Source organism: Ursus americanus, chromosome 30 (assembly GCF_024610735.1).
Source record: "Ursus americanus isolate L20-20 chromosome 30, mUrsAme1.1.p, whole genome shotgun sequence".
Classification (NCBI taxonomy): domain Eukaryota; kingdom Metazoa; phylum Chordata; class Mammalia; order Carnivora; family Ursidae; genus Ursus; species Ursus americanus.
In genome coordinates this window covers 19,784,125-19,798,197 of record NC_142156.1, presented here as the reverse complement: position 1 = coordinate 19,798,197, position 14,073 = coordinate 19,784,125, and the positions used below count along the sequence as shown (strand labels likewise).

Sequence of the window (14,073 nt, the reverse complement as noted above, 5' to 3'; positions counted from 1 at the left end):
GATGTGGGAGGGCCCATCACTAGAGAGAAAAAGGAGGTTTGGTAAATGTGAAATACAGGAAAAAGAACCTAGATCGTGTTTGGGAGACATGCGGAAGTGGTAGAGACAGGCCTGAGAGTCATAACTGTCCCCCCCCCCAGTCGTCCCCCAATACAGGACAGTGCTCATCTCTGAAGAGAGAGGGAGAGATGGCCGTGGGAAGCGTGGGCGGGAGGGTGTGGCTGGGCCCCAGGCTCATTTCCTAACGCACGCACACGCACGCACATGCGGCAGCACGGTAGTGATCCGAGGCACGGCGCTGGGGAGATGGCTGTTGGAACCAGACCTTCAAGGACTTCTGCAGAATCCCAATGGGGAACCCCTTGGTGGGGTCCGTGGTGAGCCATAGGCGGAAGTCTGGGTGGGGCTTGGCGATCCTCTCCAGGGACTTCTCCAGATCCTTCAGCCACTGCACCAGGAGATGGCAGTTCTGCAGCATCAGCCACTGCCCGCGAGCCACCGCCGTCTCCAGCAGCTGCAGAGCCACCTGCACCGGGACACGAGGGAGGAGTCAGTGTCCCCAAGCCAGGCCGGCCCCGTGCTTTCCCACAGAACCACTCCATGCCCCCAGAAAAGGAACAGCCCACCCCAGCAGGAGCTTCAAGGAAGCCAGTGACCCAGGAGCTCTACAGCCTGCCTTCAAAGAACTGATCTTTCAGAATCCCCTCAGGGCCGCTGGGCCACCAGGCCAGTCCCAGCCTGGAAGACGGGCCAGCACCTTCCACCTGCTGGCCTTGGCCTCAGCCCCAGGAGCTCCGGATTCTCTGGCACAGTCGCACCAGCGCCCTGACTACATCCGCGCCCATGCCACAGGGGCAAGGACAGTGCTGATCTGAAACAGGGATGTCACCAAGACTGAAGGGGAGGACGACTATGTGTGAGCACACGTTGGGAACAACAGGGCCCGGCAGTCACGCAAGGTCAGCAGCGACAGCATGCCTGCTCTAGGACCATACAGCTGTCGTGCCTCATCCAGGCCCCCGAGTGCTGCTGCCCAGAGGACCAGACGTGCTCCCACCTCACGCGCGGAGCAGCACCCTTGAAACCAGTTACCAACCCACTGTCAACGGAGGCCAGGGACTTCACCTAAATTTGGAGTTCGTTCCTTCCAACAACCAATTACCTTTTCTTGGCCTTGACCCATGGCGAGGAATTTGAGGCGGTTTCCTCCAAAACCACTACGCTCGGCTAATTTCATAAGGTCGCTGGCAGGGTCAGAGCCGGGACTGAGGATGAACACAATGGGCGAGTTTGGAGTGCTCTGCTCAAAGATGGCCTCGAAGCTGATCATCGGGGGCTGCACGTACCTAGTGAAGGAAACGGAGAGGGGACTCTCGTGGAGGACAGCCACAGTGCACTCGCCTCATCCCATCCGGAACCTTCTGGCTGTTCCTCTGGTATAACGCTGCACAGGTTAGAGTCCAGTGTCTACATACACGTCACACACGGGAAGGTGAACTCCTAGGTGACACGGGCCCCACTGCATCCCCCTAGTGCACCGCAGCACATCTGTGGGGGCGTCTCCCGACAGGGGCCCTTCCAGGCGGATGCCCCCATTACACACAACCCAGAGGCTCCACGCCGACAACTCCACAGGTATGTCCCGAATGGCCCACTTCTCAAGATTTTTTGAAAATTAGTTATAATACATCAGGCTTGGGTGGTTTCACAGAGAAATCCAAATTTGTAGCTTCTTTCAGGGAGTCAGGGGATCCAGCCCTCGGGGTCCGCCTGCCAGAGGCTTGACCTCTCCCATGGGCCACCGTCCCGTCCCCCCACCCAGCCCCGCTCACTCATTGCCATCTGAGCTTGAGTTTGCAAGCCCAAGTCATCTGCCCGGCTTCAGTTCCAGGGCCGCGCTGTCCAACATGGAAGCCATTCGGCGCCTGCGGCCCCTGAGCACTGCAAGTGTGGCCAGTCCAAACTGAGATGTGGGGTAAAGGTAAATTCACACAGGACTTTGAAGACTTAACACCAAAAATAAATAAATAAGTAAATAAATATCTCAGTAATGTTTGTACTGTTGACATATTGAAATGATATTTTAATGTGCTGAGTTAAATAAAGCGTTATTAAAACTTCATCCGTTTCTTCCTGAATATGGCTACTAGAACACTTCACACATGTAGCTCCCACCGTACCTCTCCTGAAGAGCACGGAACTAGAGTGACTAACACTGGGCGGAGACAGGGAGGTGGCGGCTCTCTGGGAAGCTGGGCAGCCGCCGCTGTCTGCCAGTCCGCAGTGCGGAGCGGACAAGCCCACAGAAGGGCCAAACTCAACAACACACTTACTTCTCTCCCATTGTTTCAGTCACGTAGTCGGTCACCGCCCGATACACCCGATCCACACGGAAACAGCGCAAAATAAGCAACTTCTGGAAAGGGGTGATGTTGTTATCGTAACCCAAGGGGAATGGAAACTGCTCGAGTGAGTCCAGGTCATACCACTGGGAAAAGCAAAGAACATTCATGGTGGCATCAACTCAGAAACGAGATAAGCCCCCATTTTTATATGAAGTTCCCAAAACTCATTGTAAGGGAATGAAACCTATACAAGTATGAACCTCAAGGTCACTTATTTTTTTTTAAAGATTTTATTTATTTATTCGACAGAGATAGACACAGCCAGCAAGAGACGGAACACAATCAGGGGGAGTGGGAGAGGAAGAAGCAGGCTCATACCGGAGGAGCCTGATGTGGGGCTCGATCCCATAACGCCGGGATCATGCCCTGAGCCGAAGGCAGATGCTTAACGACTGTGCCGCCCAGGCGCCCCTTCGAGGTCACTTCTAGTCAGAATCATCATTTTCTACCTCCTCCCCTGCCCCCAAAACTATGAACATCAGGAAGGGAAGGACTGAATCTTTTTCACTGTTGAGTCCCCAGTGCCCATCAAGGGACATGGTCCCTGGCAGGTGCCCGTTTCTCAGATGGATGGATAGAGGGACAGATGGGTGGACAGATGGACAGACAGATGGACATTTCTCCCACAACACTAGCTGAACTAGATAAAGGAGATTCCATCAAGGATATTGGGGGGCGCTGAGTCTATTCTGAATGGGTCACTCGGGAGCATCTTCTCACTCACAAGAAGTAAGGCTACAGTTGAAATCTCAAGACCACCGACATGGGGGGAAGGGAAGGTGGAGAGAGAGAACATGGTCTCACCTCCTGCCAGACCGCCACGTGTTTCTCCACATCATCGGGAAGATTCCCAAAGTTGTCTGAGAACATTTCTGATAAAAGCATGATATCTTCCCATCCCTGGTCAGACAACCAAGCACAAGGCTTTTTTCGTTGGCTCTTCTCCAGGGAAATGTTTCCTAATCACGACAGAAGATGGGAAGTAAACAGCCGGCAGCAAAGCGTCGGGAGGAGCGAGCAGCTCGGGACTCCGACTTCTACTCCGGGAAGAGACCCACATCTCCAAAGGGGATGGACAGAGAAGGACCGTATAGCCTTGCCTTGTCACTGCCTGGGATCCCACCCAGGCAGCTCGGCGTGGCTTCTAGCCTCGGGACAGCCTGTGCGCAGAGACCCGCTGCTCTGGGCCAGCCCAGAACCATTTCTGAGGCTGCAGCTGTCAACTGAAATATTTAGTAAAGCAGTGCTGTTGGGGGGCCCCTGGGGGACTCAGTCAGTTAAGCATCTGCCTTTGGCTCAGGTCATGATATCAGGGTCCTGGGGTCGAGTCCCACATTGGGCTCCCTGCTCAGCGGGGAATCTGCTTCTCCCTCTGCCGCTCCCCCTGGTTGTGCTCACTCTCTTTCTTTCTCTCAAATAATTTTTTTTTAAAAAGCAGTGTTGTTGGAAGCCAAGTTCCAAGGAGAAGTTTGATAATACTATGGTTTGTTTTAATGAGCCTACATACGTGTGCGGTGGGGGGTCCGAGGAGTGGGGAAGAACGAAAGGACGCACATTCGTCACCTTTTAAGAAGAAATCTAATTCTTCCTGGGAGACTCTGCCTTCTGCTTGTTCTATCTTGATCGTCATATTGAAAGAAAAGAGTAACTTGTGTCTCTCAAACAATCCTGGAGGGAAACATCAGACGGGCACTGATGACGTAAAGTGGAGTTTTCTATGCACGACAAGCTTAAACGTAAGAGAAACGGACTGAAAGGCCTGACAGCGCGGTGGCGCCCGGCACCCCCCCCAGCACCCCCCACCCCACCGCGCACTGGATGTCCGCGGCGTCTGAGCACACGCAGCACGGGCTCGGTCTGCGCGTGGGGCCCGCGAGCCGGGCTGCGTCCCGCTCACTCGTGCTGAAGGCGGCTGCGGGTCCGCACAATAGGAGTCCGCAGCCACCTTCTCCGTGGAACGTGGGTCATTTGCCTAACTCTAAGTGCGAGCTCTCGTCTGCTGTCATCCAGGAGAGGCGTTCGCAAGCTCCCTGTCAAAGGCTAGATAGGAAGTATTTTCCATGTTACAGGCCGGTCTCGGTAATAACCACTCATCCGCCCCGGCTGCAGGGAAGCAGCCACAGATGACGGACAGCCGGACGGCCCGGCCGGGTTCCAACGGCACGCTATTGACACAAGCAGGCAGGGGGCCAGACCTGGCCTGCTGGTCACAGTCTGCCGACCTCCGCTGCAGAGCTAGCACATTCCACCACACGCTCGTTAGTGATAGGGGGAGGCTGAACGCTAAAGTTCTTCTTTAAAAAAACAAAAACAAAAAACAGAAGAAATGTGTTCTTGGGGGAGAAACTGCGTAAGTCAACATCTGTGACTTGAATTCTACCTTCTGCGTGCTGCAAGGGTTGGCTACTGAAGCGAGCCCTGTAGGGACAACGGTCCTCAACCTTTTTCCTGCCCAACTGGAATGGGCTGAATTGTGTCCCCCAAATCCATATGTTGAAGCTCTGACCCCCAGCGCCTCCGAATGTGACCACATCGGGAGTGGGAGCCTTTAAAGAGGGAACAAAGGTAAACCGAGGCCATTAGGGTGGGCCCTGATCCCATCTGCCTCATGTCCTCAACAGAAGAGATCTGGACACACAGAAAGACGCCAGAGGGGCGCGCCCACAGAGCAGGGGGTGCTCACCCGTGCAACCATAGTTATAGATGTTGAAGGTCAGCGTGTCCATAATGTTCCGCAGTCGCTTCATGAGGATGGAATCAGGCAGGGACTTCTTAAGAGACAAGCCAAAGACCTCCAGGAAGGCGATGAGGGAATACTGGTACATGGCGTTGACCAGGGCCATCTCAGACAGCACGAAGAACAGGATGGCCCCCCTCCTGGCGGCCGGCCTATAGCCATCCCGCAGCCTGTCAATGTCCAAGGCTGTCTTCTCCGCCAGCTTGAGTTTCTCCGATACCTAAAGAAAAGGTGCACGTCACTGTGGAAACAGGGAGACTGACACTGTCACCAGGATGACTTAGGAAATAAGCAAGAAAGTAAGGAATGCGGGGCGCCTGGGTGGCACAGTCGTTAAGCGTCTGCCTTTGGCTCAGGGTGTGATCCCGGAGTTCTGGGATCGAGCCCCACGTCAGGTTTCTCCGCTGGGAGCCTGCTTCTTCCTCTCCCACTCCCCCTGCTTGTGTTCCCTCTCTCGCTGGCTGTCTCTATCTCTGTCGAATGAATGAATGAATGAATGAATAAATAAATAAATAAATAAATAAATAAATAAATAAATAAATAAAATCTTAAAAAAACAAAAGAAAGTAAGGAATGCAGAAAGCGGGAGTGGGACGGAGCAGCAAAGAAATCCGTGCAACACTCGGGGGTTTGCCAAGCACCCACCCTCTTGCCAGATGTAGTCAATGTTTGTTGGCCGGACTGCCCAGCACCTGTGCCCCTTCTAATAACAGTCCCTGACTTTAACTTGGAGACTCCAACTTCCCCCTTCATCCCAGATGTGGGGTCCACCCCAGGCCCAGCCAGTCTGCACACAGCATCCCCAGACGTGGGATCAGCTTGTGGTGGGCATGTGACTGAAATGACTCTCGGGACCTTCAAGATAGGGACAGGTAACAATTCTCACTCTTCCCTTTGGACCAAAACCTGCGGGGACACGAGGCCATACCCACACGGTGACCATGAGGGCACCTTGTCACATGGGGAGGCAGAGAATGAAGCCAACCCAACCAAAGGCCCAGCCCAGAAACAGAGAGAAACAGAATCCTAATGATATGTTTAGAGTCCTGGATCCAACCCTGCCTGAAGCCATCCCTGGACTTTTTGTACTCTAAGCTAATAATTTCCCTTTTGACTTAACCCAGCTCTACTTGGGTTTTCTATCATTCTTTTTTTTTTTTTTGACAGAGAGAGACAGCCAGCGAGAGAGGGAACACAAGCAGAGGGAGTGGGAGAGGAAGAAGCAGGCTCCCAGTGGAGGAGCCCGATGTGGGACTCGATCCCGGAACGCTGGGATCATGCCCTGAGCCGAAGGCAGACGCCTAACGACTACGCTACCCAGGCGCCCCAATCATTCTTGACTCAAAGAGGCTGACCTGATGTACAAGGGTCCCTGGGAACACCTCTAGGGCCTCTAGGGCTCCCCTCCCCATAGTACACCCTCATAGAGCATCTCATCAGACAAACCCCCAGGTGACTAAGAGCTCAAATCTGATGTCAGCACAGATGGCTGTCCCCACCCCCCCACCCTACCCCAATGCCTCAGCTTCTAAGATGTGGGAATGAGGCCCTGAGATCAGAGTCCAATTTTCTCCTTGAGCAGATGAGGGGGCTCCAAAGGGGCGTCCAGGAGCCACCCCACCCCCTCCCAACGCAATGCACTTTCTGTGCAGCTGATACCTCCGTGGCCTTGGATTTGGTCTCCTCCAGGGTCTGCACCAGCTCCACGTTGTCCAGCATGTTCCCCGTGGAGGTCGCCAGTTCCCGAAGGAGGGAGTCTTCCAGATCCTTCAGTAGGTTCTTGTTCTCACTCGTCTCCTGGATGAGGTGCTCGCGCTGCTCTTCCAGCTCTCGCCTCTCGTAGGCCACCAGGACGCTCAGCAGCTGGTCCTCGAGACCTTTCAGTGTGACTGGGGGAGCAAGAGGAGGCCGTCACCGCAGGGCACCCCACGTCTCCTCGCTGCCGCGCACTTGTGTGGGGGGCGGGCAAGCTGAGGGTGCATCTGAGCCGGCATTTCGGGAACTCGAGGACTCGGTCCCGCCACCACTCTAGAGCCACAGGCCAAAACCGTCAGAACGACACGGAGATGCTCCCCCACAGAGTGGTGGGCGACAAGAGTGCAGGGGCTCCCACAGATCGGGGAGCCCGAAAGCACACCCAACCTGCTTAACCTATTGAGGCGGGTAGGAGAAGCCTAGAAAATGTGAGAAATGGCACTCGGCTCCGAACAAGATTCAGTTGGAAGGAAGGGGGAAAATCCAAAATCATGCCATTCAAATGCACACGCACAGAGTAACTTCCTGCCCCAGCAGAACGGGGTCTCACCCCACTCCAAGGGTGGGTAGCCCAGCCCTATGGTCCAGACTCCGCACACCCCAAGACACGCATCTCCATGCCTCCCAAGGGGGCGCCCAAACCTTCATCATGAAGAACTGACCAATGAACCCGTGACCCTGAGAGCAGGACCTGGGGTCAGAGAACGAACGGCACCCCGTGAAAGCCGTGACTGCCCGTGGTCTCCGTGGTAACCGCCCCGATTTGCCACCGAGCTTGTGTGCACCCTCACCCGTGTAGTTGATGACCATGGCCTTCCCAAATACAGACGGGGTGTATCTGGGGTTGGCCAGCTTGGTGTTCAGGTACAGTCTGAAATTTGAGTCGTAATCCACTTCCTTGTCTCCCAGTATGATGAACTGCCGTCCTTGGACGACTTTGATGTTTTTCTCTAAGACGTTATCAATCACAGGATCGATGTACTCATCCACGTCATGGAACAGGAAAGGAGTCCCATACTTGATGGACATCTCCAGCTGCTTCAGGAAGTCGGGGTCATTAAAGGAAGCCACCTGGAAGACAGGGGTGCGGTGCCCTCGGCAAACATCCAGGGAGAGCGCCTCCGGAGCGGGGAGTGGGCACCCTGGAGCCTTGGAGGCAGCCAGAGGGGAGAAAGAATTGGGGGGGAGGGAAGCAAAGCGGGAGACCCGTAGAAGCCAGAAACCCATTAAGTTCAGGCTCTGAGCAGCCTGAAGGAATCATGACAGAGTCTCATTATGACTCGCGGGGGGGCCACCTGAGGACCCCGGCAGGCTGGCAGTAGGGGGGACGTCGAGGACCACCTCGGCATTAATATTTGTCTCACTGTAGCTCTATGTATATTTTAGAGGCAGACCCTCCCCCAACAGCATGTACATACTCGGGAGCAAGGACCAGAAAAAACTAAGGAAAAAGTAAAACTGAGAATCATGAGTTTGTGAACTAGTTCAGCAAAAAGTGATTGGGCCCCAGCAATTTCACCCAGGAAAATTGAACATGTACGCCCACCAAAAAACCCAAAAAACAAAAAACAAAAAAACGTGCACACAAATGTTCACAGCAGCATTATTCATAGTAGCCAAAGAGGAGAAATCATCCAAATGTCCATCAATGGATAAACGGATGGTAAAATGTGGTCCATCCCCACAATGGACTGTGACTCAGCCACAGAGAGGAAGGAAGCGCGACATCTGCTACAGCCTGGACGAGCCTTGCAAACATGGTGCTCAGTGAGAGAAGCCAGACACAAAGGCCACAGAGTGCATGACTCCATTTACGTGAAACGTCCAGAGGAGGCAAATCTATAAAATACGTTAGTGGTTGCTAGGAGACGGGGCGGGGGAATGGAAGGATGGTGGGGGAGCAATGGTTAGAGCACACAGCATTGCTTTTTGGGGTGGGAAAACCTGATTCTGGTGATTGTTACACAACTCTGCGCGTAATATAATAAAAACCTTTGAGTTGTATGCTTTAAATGGGTGAATTTTATAGTATGTGAATTACATCTCAACCAAAAGACACTGAGATATCTTCCCCCCCCCATTCCAAAAGAAAAAAATGAGCATCTCAGGCCAGCAAGCACTGTACAGGCAGGGGGACACAAAGATAAGGAAAGCACAATGTCCAGCTTCAAGCCGCTCATAGCTGAGAGGCAACACATGGGTCAGAAAGCAAAGCCCAAGGCAGGGCATGCTGCCCTCGAGGACTCAATAGGGTGGGTGTGCAAGGAGGGGGAGGGCTCCGCTGGGGGCTCAGGACATTTTAGCTTGGCATGGCCAGGGGCCCAGGGCTGCCAGGTAGAGATGTCGGGACAGGCAGGCTGTGCCCTGAGAGCAGGCAATGAGGGCAGAAGACACCCAGGGAGGAGCTGGCCATACCCGCAGGTTATTTTTCTCCTCTTTTCTCTTTATCCAGTTGAGGGCCTGCTGCTGGGGGTCGATGCAGAGGGGGAAGCGGCTGGCCCGGGTGGTAAGGATGCCGTTCTGAACCGAGAGCTCATCAGGGGGCAGCCCCTGGGATCCCCACCTGGAAAGGACAGTGACAGGGAAATCTATTTTCCTTGTCGACTTGTAACCGAGTGCCAAGGGTGATAGGATTGACCTTCCAGAACAATCTACCAACCCCCAGGCTGCTCAACGCTCCTCAGGGTCGGGGAACCTGGATTTGCAGCTCACCCTGACATTTCTGTGCAGTCAGTCGGCTGCCCCCACCTCTCCCCTGCCAGGGTGACGCCCACTCACCACCATCACCCCCGGCCCCCCACAAAGCACCCTCGTCCTCCGGGCTCAGGGTCGCACACACCTGCTGATCTCAACATCATCTGTGAGCAGGTTTTCTAACCGGAAAGGCTGGCTCAGGGGAATCTCCCGCTCCAGGATATCATTCTGCCAAACTTGGTTGACCATCTGGTCACGGAACTCCCACGTGAACGCACCCTCGTAGCTCAGGAAAGCCGCGCAAAGCAGGCAGTCCCCCAGCAGCTTCACCCGCCGGTGCATCAGCTCATCCAGGTCGTTCAGCCACCTGGCATAGGAGACAGGGACTGCGGTAAGCCGTTATCTTCCAGCACCATCAGAAGGAACATTCTAGAAGAACCGCCTTGAGACACTGCTAACTGGGCTAGCCAGAAGGAAACGTCATTGGAGATAGTCCTTTCTTTTAGAAACAAAGGTTGCCAGGTCATTTTGCAACTTCCCACCCTGGCGTGCCCAGTGTTTTGGAAGACCTTGTTCAATTGCAGGGCTCAGCAGAACCCAGCATCTAAAGGGCTACGAAAATGTTTGCAGGACGCATCTAGCCTCGAAGCTATTTATTAAGTAGTAATCACATCGTTTCTGAATGCTTTAATCAGCAACTTGGAGACACGCCCAGCAGAACTCACGAGCTCTGGTCCTGCTTGGTGACAGACTTCTACCCAAGATAAAAGGGAGGAGATGTTTCATTTGGCCCCTTCTGCTAAATGGCCAAAGTCTTCTAGGTTTTAGAAATACTAAAAATGGTTTGTTTCCCACAAGCAAACAGTATTTTCTAGTGTTTTCCATATCACTTCTATAGGTGCCCGATTAGAAACTACTCTCATATCCAGCAGACCAGCTATGGCCAAACGGCCTTGCCCCAGATGTCAGACTGCCCTACCTGCTTAAAACTGAAGCTCAGGACTGAGCCAGATGCAAGAGCCCTTAGAAGACATTTGTCCAGCAACGGAGGTGAACTCCTCCTCCAGACCCACCCAGGATGCACTCGGGGTTAAAGGTCACTAAGAAGTAAACATTTCCAGAACAGACAGCACCTTGCCAGAGGCCACTGGTGCCTCCCTGTCTCCACAGCGGCACTGCCTCCTCAGCCCTTAACAATTATTCAATAAACCGCAGAATGTGTAAAATGGCCTCAGCCACCCTAAACATGATAATAGCAAAATCAGAACTTTCCCACGCGGCTTCCAGATAAAAACGCTGCGTGGCAGAAAGACTACATGGTAAGAAATTCGGTTGCTGATGTTCGCCGACAGACCACAGAGTCTCACTCGGGGCTCTTATCGGAGGGGTTCCTCAGCCGCTGACCTGATGTTCTCAGACCCCAGCCCTGAGATGAGCTTGTCCGCAGCGATCAGCCGCCTCTCCATGATTTCGGCTTCTCCCTGCAGCATTTGCTTTTCCAGAATGGCTGCCTCGTATTTGGCCCCCAGGGCCTCCAGTTCCCTCTGGATCGCTGCCAACTCGTTCTGGATCCTTTCTAGCTCGCGTTTAGTGAGGTAAAAGTTCCGCTCCAGCCTGGCCACCTAAGCGAAGACAAGTCACGGAACGGTGGGGAGAGGGACAGTAGCAGGGCAGGGATGAAAGGGTCTCTCCCCTGGGGGCTTAGGACCACACCGCATTCCTAATGCAGCCACCGTATGCCCTGCTGAGATACGTGACTCCTTTTCTCAATCACCTCTTCAACTGTTTACTGCAAAAGCTCTAATTCCATTGGAAAAAAGATGTCCTACATCCAAGTTAGCCGATGGCTTAATTTCCATGTGTACTGAGGTCACAGTAAAAGGACACTGTGGTTCTAAGTCAAAAACCCAAAAGAATGCATCGAAAACAATACTGGTCTTCCACCCGGTCCTAAGTTTTCTGAGTAACAAAATTCTGAGTGACAAAGCAGTGTCAAAGTGGGTTTCAAATGATCAAATCAGCCTTATAACTCTCTTTGTATTGTGTGTCCTACAGGTTACTTTGACCCAGTGGTTCTCAGCTGGGCCGATATTGCCCCCCACCCCGCCCCCGCCACAGGACAGACGGCAAGGTCTGGAGACATTTTTAGTTGTTCAATCTTGGGGGTAGGGACAGTCGCATCCAGTGCGATGTTATTACACATCCTACCGTGCATGGGACAGCACCCCGCCCCCCAGACGATGGTCCAGCCCCAAATGTCGGTAGTGCCGAGGCAGAGAATCCTGCTTGACTTATAGAGGATGAATTTTACCCATTTATCCTACTCTTTCCACACAAAATTTGAAAATCTTCCAGACTTCGGTTCTGTCAGTTCATTCACACTGTCTGGATGAGAGTAATACAGTTCAGGGTTATCATGTATTAGCGGGGGTGGAGGGGGAAATGTTTATGTGACATAAAATCGGAACCTTGCCAGCATTTGTCCAGCACAGCCGTGGACGTATTAATTCCGATTCCAGATTGTTCCCTTGGCAGCACTGCTTAGGTCTTACAGATAGACAATACCTTTTCTCTTTTGGGCTTGATTTCTTTAAAAACGTCACAGTAGCCCATCACAGCTTCAACAAACTTCAGCATCCCCAAGCCTGCTTTGCTCACAGCCTCCATTTCTTCAGTTGTGGTATTGAGAGTCTTCAAGAGGCCTACCGGTCAAAGATGCAATGATTTCCATGAGTGACAAGCCTCATCTTGGGGAAATAAAATGGGAAATAAATTGCCAATGGACAAGTGTCACTAAATGAGTTTTGTGTAGATGGTGCTTAAGGTGTGAGTGAGGGGCACAGGTTACTGCCACCCAGGACATCCCATGATCCAGGCACCTCCGTGTCCAGGGTGTCCGTGGCGACCCCCAACTGTGCGCTAAAGTGGCTCAGAGCAGGTAGCTAGCTGGAATTCATAGGCCATGATGGGTCACCATCACCTCTACCCACACCCTCACCCCAGGAGTAATTTCAAACAGGTAGAAACCCATCCAGTCAATATTCAGGTAAAGAGAGGTCCTTGGGTTTTTGCAGTTGTTGTTATCCTTTGTGTTTCATTTAGTTTTGTTTCTGAGTGGCTGAGAAAGAGCATTTGATAGTAACATTCTGAACAAACCATGAAGATAAACAGTGACACTATGAACTTGAATGGCCTTTTGCAAAGACTAAAACTTCATTCCCACTGGCTAAGCTTCTAGGCAGGTCTGGCATCAGGCTCAAAGGGAATGAGGTCTTCTATAACTAAAGAAGGGGAGGCTGGCTGTGGGTGGTGCCAGCCCCTCCTTGCCCATCTCCCAGGGACCTACAGAAGACTTTATACTGGCAAAAGGTACAAGGAGAGAAGTCAAGGTTAGACCGCTTCTTGCACTACCATGTCTGATGGACAAGATGGACAGAAGACAAGGCCAGGCTGGGTTCCATAAGAAGGTCCTATTTCCTAAGGGGAAACACCAGAGTGATCCCTGTCGAATGTACAGAGGGCATTGGCTGCTACTGCCCATCGAGCACCCAGCTTTTCTGTTTCACACAACAGTGCTTCTATCTTCCTCTGGAACGATCGTTCAGCCTATTCCATCCAAAGCGATGCAACAACAGCTGACCACAGCAGTAGGGTCGGCCTATGACAGGCCCCCTCTGTGCTTTCCATCCCTGCTCCCAAAGCCTGAGCTGCCAAACTGAGATCAACCCTCGCTACTCCTGCGTCTGTCCATACGCACCTCTGATATTTTTCACCTGGCTCTGGGTGATGGAATCAAAATCAATCTCCATCAGAGACCTCAGGAAATTCGGGTCAGACATCATGCCCTTGGCGGATTTCCAGTTGAGTTCTTTGTACCCTTTCATGATGAGGATGCACTCACACACAGTCTGCACCTGTTTGGGGGGCTTAGCAAAGGACCTGGTGAGAAACAAAAATGTGTGTGAATCAGATCCAGGATGTGGCCAGGATCTGGCCTAAATGCGAGTTTAGAAAAAATTCCAGAAAGTTCCAGACAAAATGGCTCAACCCAGAGTCATTTCTTAGAGGTGACACGGCATGGAGGCGAAGGAAGCCACATCCCCACGTGGACTTGGGCCCCTCAGGTGGGCTTCTCCCACGGCAGGGACTGGTCTCAGCCATCAGGTGCCAGACAGGGCTCCTGGAACCCGACTGGCATCAGGATCACGGGGCGGACATCCTTAAAATGCACACCCAGGCCACCCAAGCATGAGCCAGGAGGTCAGGGTGGAGAGCGAGAATGTGTTTCTAATTACACCTTGGGGCGGCTGCTCAGACTCTGCCGTGTAGCCACTGGCATTACTGCCCCCCCCCCATCGTCCTATTTTCCAATCACTAGATGAAGAGACAGGGCTCAGAGTGTCTGGATGGCCTGCCTGTGTTCACACAGCCTGTGGGTTCAGGGGTCCCCTCACCCTGGGCTCCTTTCAGGCTATGTCGCCC

General features: G+C 53.0%; 1 protein-coding gene across 2 annotated transcripts in view; it reads right to left on the bottom strand.

Annotated features, from left to right (window-relative positions):
* DNAH10 (dynein axonemal heavy chain 10) overlaps nt 1-14,073 on the bottom strand; it is a 126,180-nt gene that overhangs the window by 6,526 nt on the left and 105,581 nt on the right. For both annotated transcript variants that reach the window (XM_045778772.2, XM_087857428.1), the window contains exons 59-71: nt 13,349-13,530; nt 12,157-12,293; nt 10,996-11,213; nt 9,737-9,958; nt 9,313-9,460; nt 7,689-7,968; nt 6,802-7,031; nt 5,089-5,362; nt 3,969-4,073; nt 3,210-3,364; nt 2,334-2,488; nt 1,163-1,346; nt 326-526 (exon numbers count right to left, since the gene is read on the bottom strand). In XM_045778772.2, the coding sequence (XP_045634728.2) occupies nt 326-526; nt 1,163-1,346; nt 2,334-2,488; nt 3,210-3,364; nt 3,969-4,073; nt 5,089-5,362; nt 6,802-7,031; nt 7,689-7,968; nt 9,313-9,460; nt 9,737-9,958; nt 10,996-11,213; nt 12,157-12,293; nt 13,349-13,530 (2,491 nt within the window). The remainder of the gene's footprint in view (nt 1-325; nt 527-1,162; nt 1,347-2,333; nt 2,489-3,209; nt 3,365-3,968; nt 4,074-5,088; nt 5,363-6,801; nt 7,032-7,688; nt 7,969-9,312; nt 9,461-9,736; nt 9,959-10,995; nt 11,214-12,156; nt 12,294-13,348; nt 13,531-14,073) is intronic.